This window comes from Mustela lutreola, chromosome 5 (assembly GCF_030435805.1).
Source record: "Mustela lutreola isolate mMusLut2 chromosome 5, mMusLut2.pri, whole genome shotgun sequence".
NCBI classification, from domain to species: Eukaryota; Metazoa; Chordata; class Mammalia; order Carnivora; family Mustelidae; genus Mustela; species Mustela lutreola.
In genome coordinates this window covers 68,541,425-68,561,568 of record NC_081294.1, presented here as the reverse complement: position 1 = coordinate 68,561,568, position 20,144 = coordinate 68,541,425, and the positions used below count along the sequence as shown (strand labels likewise).

The window sequence follows — 20,144 nt, the reverse complement described above, 5'->3', positions numbered from 1 at the left end:
GATAAAACAGCATGAACTCAACCTAACAGTCAGCACAACCAGTTTTCATCTTGCACACGTGGGGCAGCCAAAAAATGCTTTGCTCAACTTTCTTAGGGATGATGGGTGGTGGTGGGGTGGGGTGGGGTTGGGAGGTCTGCCAACAATTGTTGGTGCGCTCTCTCCTTGTTCTCTATCCTGTGTTTCATTTTGGTTGTTATAGGGGCTTTCCTGTGATTCTGATCCCCAGAATTCCTGGTCACCCGGAATTCCTACCAAGGTTTCTAGAACAAAACAGAGAAAGCCAGCATGTCTCAGGCAACATTTACGTTCTACAAGACAATGACACCTAGCTGAACATTCCCCAGTACATTCATACCACGTGAGCATGTTTTTCTGCAAATGTTTATTTAGAAAGATTTTTAAGAAATTTCAAGCCATTGTATCTGCTGCAGTTTTCTTTAGGTGAAAAATGTGCAAACAGTCACTATGAAAACCAAGATGCAGGCAACAAGGAGCAAAATCAGACCTATACGACAGTATTTTGAATGCTTTTCTTGTTCCTCTTCCTTTTTCAATAAGGTATCAAAACCAGGCGTGTACATGTCTCCCAACCAAAACCGTAGGTCATTAGGATTTTCCTAAAAAGAAAACAAAATTACGTAGGAGAATAGGATCAATCAGTAACCAGTGTTTCAGACTTACTGACACTGCAGAACTGCTGATTTTTCATCAGCAACGGCTTGCAGCTGAGGTGCCCGCCCTCTCTCTGCCTCTCTAGTCTCAGTGAACTTTAAGCCAGCTTTGGGGGTCAGTAGCGCCCTGCTGGGTGCAGAAGGGGCACACACACAGGGAGCTGGGCAAATGCTGGTGATGGCAAAACAATTCCTCCACCGTATTGCTACCATTTAAACTTCCTGGTCTTAAAAAGCTAGTAAAATAAAATTTGGATGGACTATGCAGAAGGATAGATAATCTTGCAATTCCTTGTCTGCTTGACTTGTATCCTTCACATATTTTGTGCCCTCGTCAAAGTCAAGTCTAATGCCTACAATCCTTAGGAAGAACTTCCATAATTCCAGACGCCTCTTACATTCTGCTCCTAATTAGCCCTGGTAACTAAATGTGGGTTTTCCTTTCTCCTTTTTTATTTATAATTTAGAAAAATGGTATTGGCCAAAGGCACTTGGAGGTTTTACAGCCTGTAAGAGGTGAAAAAGTTTCAGAAAATAAGTTAGGGGCTCTGTCTGCTGGTTATGAGATGCACGGGGATGGTGAGGAAAGAAGTTGAATGTATGAAGTATAGATAGAAATTCTAATGAAGGGACGCCTGGGTGGCTCAGTTGGTTAAGCAGCTGCCTTCGGCTCAGGTCATGATCCCAGGGTCCTGGGATCGAGTCCCACATCGGGCTCCTTGCTCAGCAGGGAGCCTGCTTCTCCCTCTGCCTCTGCCTGCCTCTCTGTCTGCCTGTGCTCCCTCGCTCTCTCTCCCTCTGTCTCTGACAAATAAATAAAATCTTAAAAAAAAAAAAAAGAAATTCTAATGAAAACTAAAGCTATGACTTTCAGAAGCATCCCTCAAAAGAGTGCTCATGAGGTCTGCAAAGGCTCTGAGGGAAACTCTATGTGTGGCGGATGGATGGGGAGGGAACAGTCCCCAGGTTCAGTGACGCAATGCCCACACTGTATCCCTATTTGCTCTTCTGAAACAGAGCTCGTGGAATTTGCCAACAGAAATATTACTCATTGCCAATGATGTTCAATCTCCTTAGCTTACATCCAAACACTTTTTAAGTATTTTCCTGTTATTCTATTAGTTAAATTGTAGTGACAATGGCACCGCACTATTTATTGTTCTGACAATCTATCTTACTTTCTGGAATTTGTGCTTTTTTTCCTGTTACTCCAGACGGAAGAGCCTCCCCACACATGCCAACCATCGGTATCTTTTGGAATTCTATCCATTCTTCCTAAATTAACTCTTTTCATGATGTCTTTTTATAATCCAGTGTGATTTTGTCCTCCTTTTAAGTCTGCATAGCCCTTTCTGTTATTATTACAACATCATCCTCTTCTTTTATTTTGTTCTATAAGTATGGTTTTGTTACTCTGATCAGTTAGATGAACTTTTTGGTGCAGGGACAGTAATACTCATCTTCACAACCCTTTTGCCATTCAGGTAAACGATAAAGAGTAGAGACGAGCCTCTGTCACACGGTCAAGAAATATTTGTGAAATAGAACAATACATGCTTTCCTAATTGTAGAAAGTGACTTTTTAAGCAGCCTAAGTGTCCATCAAAAGATGTATGGATAAAGATGTGATATATAATGAGATATTATTCAGCCATAAAAAGAAATGAAATCTTGCCATTGGCAAAGACATGGATGGAGCTAGAGAGTAATTTAATGCTAAGCAAAATAAGTCAGAGAAAGACAAATACTGTATGATTCCACTCATGTGGAAATAAGCAAAGGAAAGAGAGCAAATAAGCAAAGGAAAGAGAGAAGGAGCGAGAGGGGGAGAGAGGGAGAGAGAGAGAGAGGCCAAGAAACAGACTCTTTTTTTTTTTTTTTTTTTTTTTTAAACAGACTCTTAACTAACTATAGAGGACAGAGGGAAGGGAGCTGGGGAATGTGAAAGCCAGATAGAGATTAAGGAGCACACTTTTCATGATGAGCCCTGGGTGAATTGTTGAATCACTATATTGTGCACCTGAAATGAATACAAGACTGTACTTTAACCACATTGGAATTAAAATAAAAACTTAATTAAAAAAAAAAAAGAAAGAAAAAGGAAAAAAAACTAACTAATTTCTTAGAGGACCTGACCTTCAGACTCGTGATAGGAACAAAACAAAACAAAACCAAACCAAAAAACCCCTAGAAGATTATTGTTGCTATGGGGGAACATCTGTTACGGAAACTTCTTTGGAAAAGAGGCTACATTAAGGAGGAGATATGTTCAATCTACTAGGACATTAAAGAGCCTCAAAGACTCTGGACAAGATATTTCAAGAGTGCACATTCGGGATTTTTAAAAGTATCAGATTTTAAGGGGACACGATATTGTCTCCCTTGCGACGGAAAAAACTCTTCAGGTGCTTAACATATGGGACTCAGAGCAGATACACCTTAAATGAAGTGTATGCAGAAAAAGTCAGGCCTCCCTGACCTCAGGGCAGGCAGAGGCAAGCCAAAGCTGGGGAGGAATCTGGTCCACTCAGAAAACAGAGGGCCATTCTCCTTGCTTTGCAGGTATTTCTAGATTTTCTATGTGATAGATGACACCAGGGGGAAAAAAAGAAAACAAAGAAAAACTGAAGTTGGGTTTAAGCTGGGTGAATGAGTTCATTGCATACTTTTCCTGTGTTGAAATGTTTTTGTTTTGTTTTGTTACTGAGACACAGGAAAACGTCCAAAATGTAAATCTGTAATCTTAAATCACTGAGTGGGCTTGGAATACCATGACCCTTGATGAGAACTGTTTTGTCCCATGCCTAAGAGCATCGAATAGTTTTGAATCAATGTAGGTAAGGGAATTCTTGAGTCTTCATGAAATAAATGCTCACAAAACTAGGGGGAAACATACATAATCTGGTAAATCAATTTTCAAAAACCTTTAACCTTCTAGGTAAATCTTTCTGTGTCTCATCATTTCTTTCTCTCTACACCAGAGAGATGACAGTAATTGCTGACATAGTAAAACTAAGAACAAATCCATAGGAGAGAGAAAGGGATGCCAGGAGCCAAAAGGACTTCAACTCTAGAGATCTGGGTCTAGTGAAGAGTACTTGTCACCTTAATATTCATTTTTTTTTTAAGATTTTATTTATTTATTTGACAGAGAGAAATCACAAGTAGTCAGAGAGGCAGGCAGAGAGAGAGAGAGGGAAGCAGGCTCCCCGCTGAGCAGAGAGCCCGATGCGGGACTCGATCCCAGGACCCTGAGATCATGACCTGAGCCGAAGGCAGTGGCTTAACCCACTGAGCCACCCAGGCGCCCAATATTCATTTTTTTTTTTAAAGGAATATTTGACAGAACTTCTTCATCAATTGAAGGAAGTGATTCTTTGGTTTGAGTACCTTTAGATGCCCAGAAAGGTTTGTGTGCAGGGAATGCCTGTCATATTCCTCAACCGTCCACGAGGGATGCTTTTTTCTTTCTTCCATAGCTTCCTCCAAACTTAGGTCACCATAGAGTGGGTTATTCTTCAGAACTGATGACAAGGATGGTGGGGGATGGTCCACAGCAGCAACACCCTCTGGCCCGGATCTCCTCATTCGCTGAGCAGAAATGGTCTTCTTTTCTCTCTGTTAGGAGACACAGTGACAAGCCTTCTCTTACCAATGGGCCATTGGCAGCAGAGGATGAAATGCGAAATAATGGCCCCTGAAAAACTGCTGATTCTGCCTGGAAACCCAACAGATGAGGATAATGAATGAGGAAAGGATCTAGGATCTAGTCTGACCTAGAATCCCGCCATTAATTGAGTGTTTTTCTTTGCACGTGATCTTGTTCAACCTCAGTGATCATTCATTCAAATGCTCTTTTATAACTACAGAGAAAGAACATTGTTCTTTAATTCAAATAGCAGAATTCTGAACAAAGCCAGTTTTTTCCCAGCTCACTTGCATTGATATTTAATGACATTTTGCTTCTATTTGTGCATTGCATGACTGATAAAAAATAATATTTAATGTTGCTGTATTAATCCAGCAAAGTCAAGATTAAAAGGCATTTTATAGATACGCCTTGGCTTTCACAAAAACTCTCTCGGGACTCCTATTTCAGACAGCTTGGAGGACAGAACAGCATCGTACTCCTTTATGTGTCTACACACCAGCTGGCTAGTAGATGGCTCTAATATTGACTTTCAGATTTTTAAAAAATATTTTTTTACTGAAGCCAAATTTACATGCAGAAAAGTACACATATAAATATATAGCTCAATAAGAGAGAGGACATTACCAGCACACATCCTGTTCCCTTCCAAAACCCTTTCCCTCTCCCTGCCCAAGGGCAACCAGTATCTCAAATTTAACAGCATAGGGTAGTTGTGTTTTTCTTGTGTCTGATTTGACCTTCAGGGTTTTACTTTGGTTGTTTTTGTTTGTTTGTTTGTTTTTGTTTTTCTGACTATAAAATTATTATGGAAGTAGAAAAATCTAGCTTTAAAATGTGTTCATTGGCTGAATAAAATTAAGAAGAAACAAAAAGCTTACAGATTAATGCCTCAGTTATCATGGAGCATCAAGGAAAAGAATTCCACATAAGTTAATTTTCAGAAAACTTAGACTTACCATAATGGTGACACATTTCATGAATTTACAGCAATTTATAAGCACACATTTCAATAATAATCAATAATATTCAATACACGTGTTTCAATTAATATTCTTCTGAGTCATATTTATGAACATCAAGACACTGATTTGCTCAGCACATATTGGGGTATATAGGTCACATTAAATATGTATTTAAGTAAGCTAGGTTGTGAACTAATACTACATACAGTTTTCTTCTGAAATGGCTGATAAACAAACAAACAAAAAAAGCATCTAGATCAAACCATTCACATTCTCTTTGACCTTAGTTTTCCCTAATTTTCTTAACCTGTCTATTTTTTACATACTTAGAGGTCAAGTTGAAGATCTTCTCTGAATTTACTACGTTGTTGGTCCACTTAAAATCAATTTATATTCTTCAATACTGAAATTTGCAATGAAATAATACATCATCTTGACTTAGCATTTGTCTTTAAGATGGATAGCCTCATAAAAATGTTTCTGAATTGAGAAAAAACAATTTGATATGAAATTTAGATCATTTCAGCTTAGCATAATTCTGACTCAAGGTTTTTCTTCAAGGCTAGCTATCTTTGATCATCTTTGAGAGGGATAATTCTTCAGACATTGACAAATTTGCTTTGTCAGTTTTCTTGTCTGCTAGCCCATTCCTTGAGCTTCTTAAATAAGAAAGCTCTATAAATGAGGAAAATACAGTTTTGGGGAGGTCAGGAAAAAAAATAACAGAATCTATTAGAATGTATAAAGACCTTGAAAATCTAAAAGGTATAAGATAACAAAATAATTTTAATAACTAATAATTCAGAGCTATTGTCTAAAAATAATATTCAAGCCCTTAATTCTAAAGCACATTGTTGAAAGTCTGAGGTTATCCCACTATATGATGCCATTTATGTTTTGTGTTGCATGACAATTTCATGTCTGAAAAACATGTGAAGAGAAAATTCATAGAATATCTTTGCTAAAGATCTGATGACAGGATAAGAAACAAGGTTCATTTATATTTTGGTAATATTTTTCAAATACCTTAAGAAAGAAAAAAAGCATGTATTTGAGTCTAACTCTTGATACCACATTCTGGATAGATCACATTTACGAAAGAAAAACTCAAAAATAATTCTATTATTTTAGTCATATAAACTCTAAAATAACTTGTATTTTACAATATTTAAGGAAAGTAACACTTTAAAGTTTACCTAGACTTTTCTGTGTTCACTGTTACCTTGTCTCCATTTATCTTTAATATCTTTTAGTCATTATTTATGTCATTTACATACAAGTAAACTATCATTCAGTAAAAGGAGTGAATTAGAATGCATATTGAGACAAACAAAAATTTAGACTACAGAATTAACAAGCCAATAAAGAAAAAACCTCTAAAAAATGTACTTCAGGAAAAAAACCTTAATAATAAAAGTAAAGATTAATATGTAAAAAGAAATGTGGAGCAAAAGAAAAGAAAAGAAACAAAGAAAGAGAATTGATAAATATTTATCTTAGATAAATCTATCTAACCAAGAATGAATTTTATAGTAAAATAGAGACAATAATTACTAATTTGTGAGTTTTAAAATAAGGGACAATTAAATTACTGGACTGTAAAATTGACAGAGATATTTTTGATTAGAATATTTTAAGAAATCGTGTCAGAGTATAGAAATATTACTAAAAATAGAGAAAGAATATATAGTTTCTAAATCAGTAAAGCAGATAAAGGAAAAAGATAAAGGAAACTTGATCTTAAGACAATAAAACTAGAAGCAAAGAATAGGGGGAACCTCAGGAAAACAGAAAAATTTTAGAAATCATCATGTTAAATGTTAATAAACTAAACCTTCTATTTTAATGACAGAGATTGTCAGATGAGATTTTTAAAATTAAATTATGTGATATTTACAAGAATAATACCTGAAATATAAGCACTCAAAGAATGAGAGTGAAAGAACATGAGAAGATATACTGGCAAATATAGAGGAAATGAGAGCTCTGTATTGTGGTGATGGATACTTATGAATTTCATTCTCCCCTCCTGAGGATAAAGGATGACTGGTTTTGCCAGTCTGGCTTGAAGTTACAATGGGGCCAGCTCTTTCCTAGTTGGTGATATATGGATAAAAGTAACAGAAACCACCATGGAACCTGGTCCCTGAAATGTCCCACAGTGTTTTAGGCTTACTTTCCTCATTTCCATTTTTGTGTCACTATGAAGCAAGGATTCTGTGATGGCCGAACTACAGGATGAAATAACTTGATGCTCAGGGTTACTTCTTGGAAAAGAGCTGCTCCTAAAATCCACTTGCCTTTCTCAGACTTTTCATGAGCAAGCAATTTATTTTATTTTGGAGTGCCTGGTGTGGCTCAGTCAATTAAGTGTCCAACTTTTGATTTTGGCTCAGGTCATGAACTCAGGGTCCTGGGATTGAGCCCAGCTTCAGACTATGAGCTCAGCAGGGGGTGTGCTTAAAGATTCTCTCTCTCCCTCTGCCCCTCCCCCTGTGTGCACACACTCTCTCTAATAAATAAACGGATCTTTAAAAAAATATTTTGCTTTTAGTTAGTGATATTTTGTGAGGATATGTGTCATCACAGCATAGCCTGCCTTATCCTCTCTAATACAAAAAGTAGTATATCTTAAAATTCCAAATATGGGATGAAAAAATCATGAGCAGCTGGAATGATGGTTATTAATATCTTATAGGGGAAAAAATTGGCATACATGCCATCTGTCATATTTGGGAACCCAATCACCTGTAGCTCTAGAAGAGATTCTTATAAATAATCAGAACATTTACATATATGTAATGACATTACAATTATCAGAACATTAATATGATACAATAAAGAGATGAGATTAGAGATTAGAGAAAGAACCAGACAGTAGGAAAAAAGAAATGAAAGAGAGTAGAGAGGACCTAGAAATTCAATGCCTACTATGTTTCTACTGTTGAAAATCTACTTGTAGACCCCAACACTAAAACACAGAATTAATTTAAAAAAAGAAAGCATTGGGCAAAATATGCCTATTGCAATTTCTCAATCAAATAAAGTGACTCAAGAAAAAGATCACGTTAAGCTGTGCTTTCATAACTCTTATCCTTGAGAGCTTCTACGTGGTTGTCACTGACTCTAAAAATACAGAAATGGAGGCAGAAAACCAAGATATTAAAGCCTTTTGGAGAGTTATGTCTTCAAAGACTTTGGGTTGTGTTCACTAACATAAAAAATTGACTGTAAGTAGTCAGTCAGGTCAGATAAGATTACATTAATAAATAATTTCCTAAATTCTGTAAGAAATATATGACCAAAGAAACCGCATGCCTATACCTAAAAGCTTTTGAATGTTTAGAATTAACCACAAAACAGAACAAAAGAAAGCAGTGATAATAATCCTAGATTTCTAAATTTCCTTGAGTAGGAGTAAACTTTGAAGCCTATTCTTTTTTTTTTTTTTAAAGGTTTTTTAAAATTTTATTTATTTGTCATAGAGAGAGAAGCGAGAGCAAGCACAGGCAGACAGAGTGGCAGGCAGAGGCAGAGGGAGAAGCAGGCTCCCTGCCAAGCAAGGAGCCCGATGTGGGACTCGATCCCAGGACGCTGGGATCATGACCTGAGCCGAAGGCAGCCGCTTAACCAACTGAGCCACCCAGGCATCCCTTGAAGCCTATTCTTGAAGAAGGGTCTACTTCTGATGTGGCAAAAGAGAACAGTGAACAAGGGGATGCTTCCTAGAGGGTGGAATCAAGGGCTATATAGAACAGTGCCTCAAAAGTTATTCTAAAAAGCAGAACTGTGGCCTAATCAATCTTCCACACCTTCAAGGAAGGAGTCCACATAAACTATTCCCATGAGACCTCAGAATTACTTTGGAAGAGTGACTGCCATGTCTCTATTTTATTTATTGATCTATTTATTTTATCTATTATTTATTAAAGGTTTTATTTATTTGTTTTTGTGTAAGAGAGAGAGCTGACAAGTGTGGGGGGAGGGGCAGAAGGAGAAGCAGACTCCCTGCCAAGCAGGGAGCCCAACATGGGACTTGATCCTAGGACCCTGAAATCATGTTCTGAGCCAAAGGCAGACACTTAACTGACTGAACCACCCAGGAGCCTGTGACTGCAATGCCTTTAATTTTTCCCATTCAGAAAGGAAGAATTTATAGATACAAAATAAATATTTATATATAATATACAATAATATTATTATAATCATATATTTATATAATATAAAATATATATTTATAAATATACAAATTTATGTAACTATACATCATATATTTACATAATATATAAATTATATAAACATGTATTATATAAATATATATGTATATCCTTTGTTAATTAAAAAAATATGTATATATATGATAAAAAAGGATATACATATATCCTTTGTTAATTAACATCTCATGTATTATTTGCCCCAGGAGTACAGGTCTGTGAATCATCAGTCTTACACTCACCATAGCACATACCCTCCCCAGTGTCCATAACCTAGCAAACCTATCCCTTGTCCCCCACCCCCCAGCAACACTCAATTTGTTTCCTAAGATTAAGGGTCTCTTATATATACAATTGTTAGTGGTAGCTGAAGTTATGTTGTGGATACAAACATCTTTGTTTTCCCATTTTCTAGAAGAATTTGACAATAATAGGAATGATTCATTTTCAAGACTCTCTGGTAGAAGTTGACTACAATACTCAATTGGCCTGGTATTTTTTGATTTTTGTGCAATTGGGATAGATTTAAAACTACTGATTCCATAGTAAAATGATTACAGATTTATTAACAATTTCTGTTTTTCTTTAAGTTTCCTATGCTATGTGGGAAACTACCCAGTTGCATGTAAGGTTTTCAAATTCCTCTCAAAATTCCTCTCATTATCTGTATGTTACATTTCTTAATTGCTGCTATTCTTTTTTTTGAAATATTTTTTATTTATTTATCTGACAGACAGAGATCACAAGTAGGCAGAGAGGCAGGCAGAGAGAGAGAGAGGAAGGAAGCAGGCTCCCTGATGAGCAGAGAGCCCGATATGGGGCTCCATTCTAGGACCCTGAGCCAAAGACAGAGGTTTAACTCACTGAGCCACCCAGGCACCCCTCTGCTATTCTTTACTTGTGTTTCCTTTAAGTTTCTAGCCCTGTGGATGTCTTTTTTTTTCTAACCAGCATTGCCAGAGGTGTTTTCTGTCTTTCTGGCCCTTCCAGAGAAATAGCTTTCAACATCATTCATCTGCTTCATTGTGTATTTGTTTTTTTCTTTTGTACTATGTATTGATTTCTATGTTTTTTTTAATTTTATTTAAATTGCAGTTAACATACAGGTTAGTTTTCCCTACTTCTATCTTCATTGTCTCTTATTACCTCATTAATTTTCTCATTCTGCTTTTATCATGCAAACATATACTTCTATTGTAGTCTCTCAAAATACCATTTCAGCTCCAGGCAACAATTTTACAAATGTAGCATTTTTCATTTTCATCTTGTTCTACATTCTTTTTTTTTTTTTTTTAAAGATTTTATTTATTTATTTGACTGACAGAGAGATCACAAGTAGGCACAGAGGCAGGCAAAGAGAGAAGTAGAAGCAGGCTCCCCGCTGAGCAGAGAGCCAGATGTGGGGCTCGATCCCCGGTCCCTGGGATCATGACCTGAGCTGAAGGCAGAGGCTTTAACCCACTGAGCCACCCAGGCGCCCCCTGTTCTACATTCTTAATTTCCATTATTGTTTCCTTAAAGTGTGTGTTTTAGTTTTCTACAATATGTCATACTTTAACTTTTTGATATTGATATATAAATTTCTAACTAAGTTGATTGTGTTCAAACAGCATGATTCATGTAATACTGAGTCTTTGAAATTTACTTTAGAGTCTAGCACATCAATTTTTGTAAATATGCAGTATATATGTTAAAAATTAATGTTTTCAATTGTTTAGTAAAGATGTCAGTATATATCACTTAATCGAACTTAATTTTATTGCTCAAATCCTTTTTATCTTTAGTAATTGTTTTGTCTGCTTGATAAAAATAACATGTATAAATTTTTCCTTGTAAATATCTCCAGTTTTGCCTTACAAAGATTGAGAGATTGAGACTATTAGATGCATGTAAGTTTAGAATTATTATATTTTACTAATGATACCTACTTTTATTCATTTCATAGCAATCCTCTGTATCTAACAAAGTCTTTAACCTAAAATCCATTTTGTCTGCCATATATATATATATATTATGAAATATGATTTAAAATGTTCTAGTCTTAGGAGCACAAAGCTTTATCAATATTTAGATATAAACCTAATGAACTTTATGAAAACTTCAATGTGGAGAATTATAAGACATCGTTGAAGGGCCATAGGAAGTACTGAAGAAATGAAAAAGATACATCATCTTTATGAATTGGGAGAATCAAGATCATAAAGATTACCATTTCCCCCAATTTGATCTGCACATGCAATAAAATTGCTTTCATAATCATAATGCAAATATGGCATTTTATTTATCTATTACTATAAAATTACTATATCTATAAATTTTTAATTATTTATTATCTATTACTCAGTACAAACAAATTTGTGGTCCCCAATGACTACAGTATTTCTGTTTCTGAAGTACTAGAATGGCTATCTTTATAAAACACAGATTGGATTGCGTGATCTTCTTGCTTAAAAATTTTACCAGGACCTCAAAATTTTCAGGATAAAATTTAAAATCTCAGACAACAAATCCCAAGCTTTTGTGATCTGACCCGGGCCTCTCATGAATTTGGTTTCCTGCCTATCTCTCCACCTACCCAGGACTCTGGAGTCCCATACAAGCTTTTGTAACACTGATGGTGTCCTTCATAAAGGCTTCAGCGCCAGAGGCATTTGGGTCTGGTCTGAGAACAGTACAGTGGGACAATTTTGGTGTTGTTTCTGGCCGCACACTGTCTAAGGCTAAATTCCAGACCCCACTGGAGATTTTGTAAACTGCATAAATTTAGACTAACTTGATACATCATGTTCTGATACTTGCACGTAAACCCCTGAGCAACAGAACAATGCCCTTCAGTCTACTTCCTAGATAATAATTTAAGTGCCTCAAAGGTTCTATAGCATTTCCCCAAATACAGGATTAAAAATGGGAGAGGATTGTGTATGCAGGGCTGTTCTTTTCAGAATAGTAAGTGGAGGATTAGGAATAGAGACATTTTTAGAGAAGGCACGATGGATCTCATGGACCTGTCCAGAGCCAGATTGCTAAAATGTACAATCATAGCCTCAAAACAAAAACAACAGCCAAAAAACAAACAAAACAAAAGAAAACACAGCCCAAAAACACCCAAAAGAAAAAAAGTGAGATAGAAGAGACGTTAAAATTTACAGGGAAAAGCTAGCTATTAAGACTTAAAAAAAAAAAAAAAAAAAAGAAAAGGCAAGGAAAGTTGATTAAGGAATAAACCCAGGAAATAACACTGTCTAGAAATCTAGAAATCAAGGGAAGAGCAATCTCTTGTCCTTGGCCTTTTGGTCCAGCTCACAGGTTTAGCACCAAATGCTCCTGGAAACCAGGAAAAGATAAAATAAAGAGATTCGTCCGAAAAGATTACGAAGTCTAACTGCTAATCAAAAAAAAAAAAAAGGCAGGGGGACACTACATTATCTGAAAAAACATATTTTATCACTTAAACTAAAAAAAAAAAAAATTTGCCTTTTCCTTTTATTATCTCATTTTATACAGGGATTGGCAGAAATATTTGGAATACAATTCCAAATGCCTTCATCAGATACATGCCCCAAATTATTTTAACAACCAGAAACATTAGATTTTGGTGAACGTTTGTTCATTGCACTGAGATGAAATTTATGGTGAAACTTCTTTACTCCTCTAGTGAAAGAATTTAAGAAAAGTATAAATACAGTGAGATCAGGAAATACATGCTCGTTCTCTCCCCCTGCAAACTCCAGTGACCTGTGTGTTTGCACAGCGTGGAATCCAGTATCTGGGGCTGCTGGCAAGCATGAGAACAAGGGCTCACTTTTCTATATGCCCAGAACTGCCTCTGCATATAAAAATGGTTGACAGAACTTCTTCTGGAAATGGAATGTGAATTTTTAAAGAAGCTTTGAGAGATAAATCATGGATAGAAATATGATGCATAATCCCACCCCCTTCTCCCCAACCCCCTCCCCCCGGCAACCCTCAGTTTGTTTTGTGAGATTAAGACATTGGGGAGGGTATGTGATTTGGTGAGTGCTGTGAAGTGTGTAAACCTGGTGATTCACAGACCTGGGGATAAAAATATATGTATATAAAAAATATATGTTTATAAAAAATAAAAAATTTAAAAAAAAAAAAAAAGAAATATGATGCATGTATTGAGGAATTCAACTTCACATTTGAATTATAGGATATGAGTTTTAACTGCTGAGTTACCACTAATATTGAAGGCAATGGTTGGAGGCTAAGTCCTTTGACAGTCTCTGAGGTGGTCTGAAGCCCAAACACCAGGCATCTGGGTGGTGCAAGACCCCAGGATAAACTGACACAACTCTGAAGTCTGTGCGGATTTCGTGTGAATATAAAATCTACCGCTTGAGTTATGGTTTGACAGATGTATTTACTATATTCCCTAATACCACCGCCCCCCATCTGCACTATAAATTAAAAAATGCAAGTAGTATTATCTACTGTTTTTCAAAAAATCTAAGGAAAGGATAATTTCAACACAATTTGGAATACTGTCAAATAATAAAAATAATACACATTTCTTAAACTTTTATAGGAAACCTTTTCTCTGAGTTGTTTTAACCTCATATTATTTTTATTCATTCTCAATTTTAAACAGATATGTAAAATTAATATTATACTAATTTTTCAAGTAGATACATTGAGGCATAAACAAAATAAAGGCGATAATACATGTCTCTTAAAGGGGCTATGAATTTGAAGCAAGAAACCAAGTTTCTGGGGTGCCTGGGTGGCTCCAGTTGGTTAAGTGTCTGCCTTTGGCTCAGGTCATGATCCCAGGATCCTGGGATTGAGCCCCATGTCGGGCTCCCTACTCCCTGGGAAGCCTGCTTCTCCCTCCCTGCCCCCACTCCTGCTCTCTCTGTCACTCTGCCACATGTGCACTCTAATAAATAAAATATTAAAAAGAAAAAGGAAATCAAGTTTCTCATCCCTTTATTCAATGCTCTTCCCATTGGCTTAATGTATCCCCAACAGAATGAGGACTGTAAATGAAGAACTTTTGACAGCTGCCACCTTATGCACGCCTAACACCTCAATACACCAGGTACACTCACTACAGTCACTTAAAACTTTCATATATCTTTTTATTTTAGATTTATATTTTAGCCAACAAATATAACACTCCTGAATTTTAAGTTCATCCATGGAAAGAAGAATTACTTCTTCTAGTAGTAAATATAAATCGTACCTAGTCCTAATTTGGGTCATGCCTAACAAACTATCAGAATTTATAAGATTTATTTCCCCCCATACTATGCATCATTTCAACAGTAAGTTGGCCTTTATTCTGTCATTTAACATTTTTTTTAAGAGTAAAAGGAAAACTAAATTTAGTAAGTTTATATATAGTTTACACTTACCAATAACCATATCTAAAGACACAAGAAGCAGATTTTTACCTTGGGTGAATACTTCAGCTCATCAGGGCCTACCTGTTGAAGGAGATTCCCCTTAAAAATCGGATGCATTTTATTGAGGTTTAGGAACAACATTCAACAGAGCTTTAAACTGTAAAGATTCCCATGAAGGAAATAGGTCAACTCCAGTACCAAACAAAAGACATTAGACTGATGTGTTCCAAGCTCAAAGGAATTTACTGGATACGTTTTCTTTTGACTAAACTTCATAGCCTAGGAGGGCCAAGGTTTTCTGAATTGATTTTTGAATCATCCTGTTCCATGATATTAACAACAAGGAAGGAAAAGGAAGAATTTCACCACATTTAAGTTAAAATAGGAAAACCATAACCGAAAAGGTGTGTACAGGTTTGGCAGGGGGAGAGTTTTAAAGATTACAAAGGGGAAGGATGCGAAATATTTTACAACAGCAGTTGTCCTAACAGGCTGCCTGATGAGGGAAATAAATTAAAACCCTTATAGGTGGAGGAAACACTTACATAATCATTTGAGTGTACTTGGTTTTGAATGATCTCATGATAAAGGTCCCGAGGAGCCCACAAACACACCACAAAGGAGTCACTTTACACCAGGACTCATGAGTAGCAACTGTTTCTTAAAAGAAAACAAATTTCTGTTCAGGGAATTTGAACCACTCCAAAGGGTTTAATGACTTGCAGGGGTTTGTAGGTCAGTCACATCTGTTCTGAAATGAAATGCTTCTTCCTGTTTCTAAATTGACTAACCCTTAACCCCATTAGCCTCCACATCTCAAAACAGAGATGATTCCTGTTTCATGGGCTGTCCAACAGTCAGGGCCCTTATGTTTATTACAGCACATGGAACTCATCAGCTTTATTCTTCTTGTTCCATCAGCAAAGTAAAGGAAGGTGCAAAAGAAGAAAGCAACAAATAAAGTCTGCATGGGGTTTGACAATTCTGATCATTACGTCGTGTATCTGTGGAAGAGTATCTAAGACAAGAGCCAGCACCTTTCCAAGGAGGAGAGCTCCTCCTATTTTCCTTTCCTGAAGTCATTAGATAACCACTGTTGTGCTGAGTGTTCTCTGTGTGAAATGAAAGGGAGTCAGTCTAAGAGGGGCAAAAGGGAGTTCCCTGGTTGCCTCAGAGGCTGTGTATGAGTCCCCAGTGTGAGCATGGGCTGCTTTGTGCGTAAAATACACCAGAAGATAGAGGTATGGCTGTTCCCCAGAGTCTAATTCGCAAATGTAACAAGTGGTTTGAAAAATCCTGAAGAAAAGAAGTAAAATGAAAAGTAGGCACTAAAATAAGGACAGGCCGAAAAGCAAATGCTTAGAGAAAAATGAATGGTAGGGGGAATTCACATATTTTATAAAGTGATAAGGGACTTTCCTGATGCTAAGGAAGAAAGACCTTTTTTATGTTGCAGGCGTGAGCTGCTACCTTATGCCATGTTCCCTACAGACTTTTTTTTTTGTACAAATAATGAAATGGTAGCTAGGGAGAAAGAAACGAGCCCCGCCCCACGTGCTTCATCTCCCGGATTTTACCTGTGAGTACACAAGGTTTTGCCAGTGCTGCGCAGCAGGGTAATTCCCCCCCGGAAACCTTGCCAGGCTGGCTTGAAGAAGAGCTGAGCTCCTCATGAAAGATTTCACGTCGAGCTGCAGGAATTTGTCAGGATGGTTGTTGTTTGGCAAAACGGAGAGATCCATGTTCCCCTTCTTCTGCGGCGGAAAACAAAGGAAGTGAGGCTGCTCTTGCCAGACTGGTCCATTATTAATGAGCCCGAGGACGCTCCAACTGGCATCTGAAACCAGGTCTCTCAGCTACACTGGGAGCCAGTCTTGAAATGATATATCAACACACAAGAACAATGAATGCAGCATGCTGCCTTGCCTTTCACACCACACACACACACACACACACACACACACACACACACACACACACACCTGCATTCACAGTGCTTAAATGGGACAGATAGGGCTACACTCATCTAACTTAACAAAATGCCAAAATTCGCTATATAGCACTAAACATTTCTCTGTACAGCATCAGAAAGGGCAGTTCAAGAGGAGCTATTCTCTGGATAAAGGAGACTGCCAGCATTTCCGTGTCATAGTCCATAATTGGAGACCATGAAATATCACCTGTAAGGGAGCGATTACTTAGTTTTTCTCTCTGAACGTCACCGAGCTCACCAGCTGGCTTGGCCCCGGCCCATGCAGTCTCCCATGTGACATGCAGGATCTTGTTTCTTCTCTTGTTTGGACTCCCAGAGTCTCAGGCTCATGTGAAACCTGAACATGTTTAGGTTGTCAGCTTTGGTCTGAACCAAGAAATGGCAAGAATTTGCTATAGGGTTTGCCATGATAATTTAGGCCCCCAATCTACTGCCTTGACCCAATCATGAACTGAAGTTCCCCTGACTCTCTCCAGAGCTACATAATCTCCTTCGGTGTGTTTTGCTGTGCATACAGTACACTTGGAACCAGAGGGGATCATGGCTGCTTGGTTTGGACGAGGTGCTGTGCTAAGTGAACCCATCTGCGGTTCAGAGAGCCAAGGTGGGAGTGAGGCTGTGGACTGTGTATGAAGCCAGGGAGTAGTGATGACTTTAATGGAGATAAGCTCACACATTTCAAGCTATTCTCTCTTGGGCAACCCATAGTTCTCACTGGGAAAGTATGGATTTCCATCTAGAAGAAGAGGAAAACTTCCCACTGTGAGAAGGCAAAGGATAGACATATCAGCTGTTTGAAAAAGACATAGGTTGTTTGTTATGTGTGCACCTCTGCAAACCCATCTGATTCAGCAGAAAGTTTTCTCTTCCAGGGGTAAATGGGGTCACATATGGAAGGTATCAGCACCAGATTTCAGAAGAGTGCCATATAGCTTACAAGAAGCAGCAGCCAGAATGTTCTCAAATCAAGCAAGGCACTAGAGAGTACTTACCTTCTTTATAGCGATAAACATGGGGGAGTGTAAAAAAAAAATCATGTCCTACTTACAGTTGGAAAACTGGATTAAACAATCAACGTTTTCTGTAATAATTATTTTTTGGTCCCAAAGTCTTTCACGGTCTTATAATAGTTCCACACACACACATTTGAGGGGGGGTTAACAATACCTTTCCTGGAGAAAGTAAGAGGTCCTTCCTAATGACAATTAACAACAAAACAGTTAAATCACAAGTGCTTCAAGAATCCAGTGTATTACGAGCATGTACAAGCACCGGGTACTTTCTGGATTCTCTTGGCGGCTGCCAGACTCCATCTAATGAATAAATATTTCTCAGGCTGTTTGCTTTTCCTAAAAGATTCTTCAGGGAATAACACACATCTTCAAGAAGAACCTTACTTCTCTTTGGCTTTCTGTATTGGCAAGTGGAGACAAAGAACCCAGATCCAAATATATTTGATTAGGCCTTTTCCTTAGCCAAAGTATGAGGTAGGTGAAATGAGACTTCAGTTTTTCTTCCTTTAGATCCCTCCACTGTGCTCTGGATGCCTGGAGGCTTGTGCACGGTCTCCTTCTGTTTTTAGGTTTAGTTTCAGACTCTCCATTTTCTTTCACCATCTTCCATGTAGGTAGCATGCATGACAAACAGTTGAAAAATCAAGCTTTCTTCTCTCTCTCCTGCTACCGGCGATCTCTTCCCTATCCCTGGTCCCTACCTCTAGCCTAGCCCAACCCAGCCCACTCTGTGCCTCTGGTAATGCCAGTTCTTCTGCCTGGAAATATTTCTTCCCAATTCTGGCTGTCAACCACCTCCTCATCATCCTTCATGGGCCACTGCTGAAAACTCTCTGCTCACAAAACCTTGAGGCATTTTCCCAAGTAGGTATAGTTTCCCCCTCCTTTGAAATCTTAGAGTGATTTGTTTATGCTCTCATCTTACTGTCCTTCATGATGATGTATTTCATACTTTTCTTTTATAAGCCCTACCCCAGATGATACATTACCAAAGGGCAGCCCTTTTGGGTGCTTCCTGACCCATGAGTCATGTCTGAAGACCCGCATGAAGTCCTTTGCTTGATAAATAATGATGGCGCTTGTCTTTTCCCAAAGCCCTAGGAAGGGCTCTACTATGGTTGGAAATTGATAATCCAATTAAATTTGATTAAAAAATGACTTAGTGCTCTTTTCCAAGCTCAGTGAAAAATAGACTATTGCCAAAAATGTTTATGACATACTCTACATTCTCTTCTGGTAGTTTATGAGGCACAAGCTCACACTGAAGGCTCTGAGAAGTTCTGCTTTGATAAGTCCAGCATTGTCCAAATTCATTTGGTCATATAACACCCATTTTATTGTTTTCCTTTTAACTCTTCAAAAAATTTACCTGAGTGTAACTGGACATATGTTGGGTCAGGGTTTTTATTTCCTTATTGTCATTAGTAACTTCAGTCTCGAGTGACAACCGTCATAAATACAAAGAGTTCTAATTGCAGGGAAATCTGGTGGAAATATGCATACCTGGGCCTTCTCCACCCTTAGCTTGCAGGTAATCATTTGGTCTTTTTTTTTTTTTTTTTTTTTTTTTACAACACATTTTTATAAAAGTATCTTTTCCTCTTGGATTTGGAATTTGGACCAGAATTACTGTTTTTTGAAACATGGGAATTGTAAAAATAGACTTAAATATGGTTCACTAGGCAAAACTGTCTATGTACTAATTAACCATATTTTCTTCTTTTCTTGTCCTCATTCTCTCCTTTTTCACCCTCTTTTCTCCCTACTTCCCTTCCTTGCTCACTCCCTCTCTGGTTGTACCAAGAACCAACTGAAATATCTGTAAGAATGTCCAGCTGAAAAGCCTATACAATGTCTGGATGAGCAGCTGGGGTTCATCAAATTATTGGAGAGTTTGGAAATTACTTGGATAGCTTTGACTATGAAGAAAGCCTGTGACTAGCTTATGAATCATTTTTGTCTATTACCAAACATCCTCAACATTGGTGAACAAGGGAGGTGATAAGGAAAACGGAGCGCACAGAAGTTGGAGTCAGAGTGGCATCCGATTCAACGGTTTTCTTGGGCAAGTTACGGGATCTCTCTAAGCCTGTTTCCTCACCTATAATGTGAGGATAACAGTAGTACCTTGTAAGGTTGCTGTGAGGTTTTACAGGTAAAGTGGTTAACAGAATGGTTAGCATACATTAAGGGCTTAAAAAGCGTTCACTGTTATTTTGAGTGAATAAGAATATATATTTTTATTTCACTTGTCTCATAGAAAACTG

At 37.5% G+C, this 20,144-nt stretch overlaps 1 protein-coding gene across 1 annotated transcript; it reads right to left on the bottom strand.

The window, feature by feature from the left end:
* Positions 1-440: 440 nt before the first annotated feature.
* On the bottom strand, positions 441-16,701 carry MINAR2 (membrane integral NOTCH2 associated receptor 2). The gene is made up of 3 exons (XM_059173466.1): positions 16,449-16,701; positions 4,065-4,292; positions 441-620 (listed from the first exon to the last, which is right to left on the bottom strand). The coding sequence occupies exons 1-3, from the start codon at positions 16,611-16,613 to the stop codon at positions 441-443; spliced, it is 573 nt and encodes a 190-aa protein (XP_059029449.1). The 5' UTR covers positions 16,614-16,701.
* Between the last annotated feature and the right edge of the window lie 3,443 nt (positions 16,702-20,144).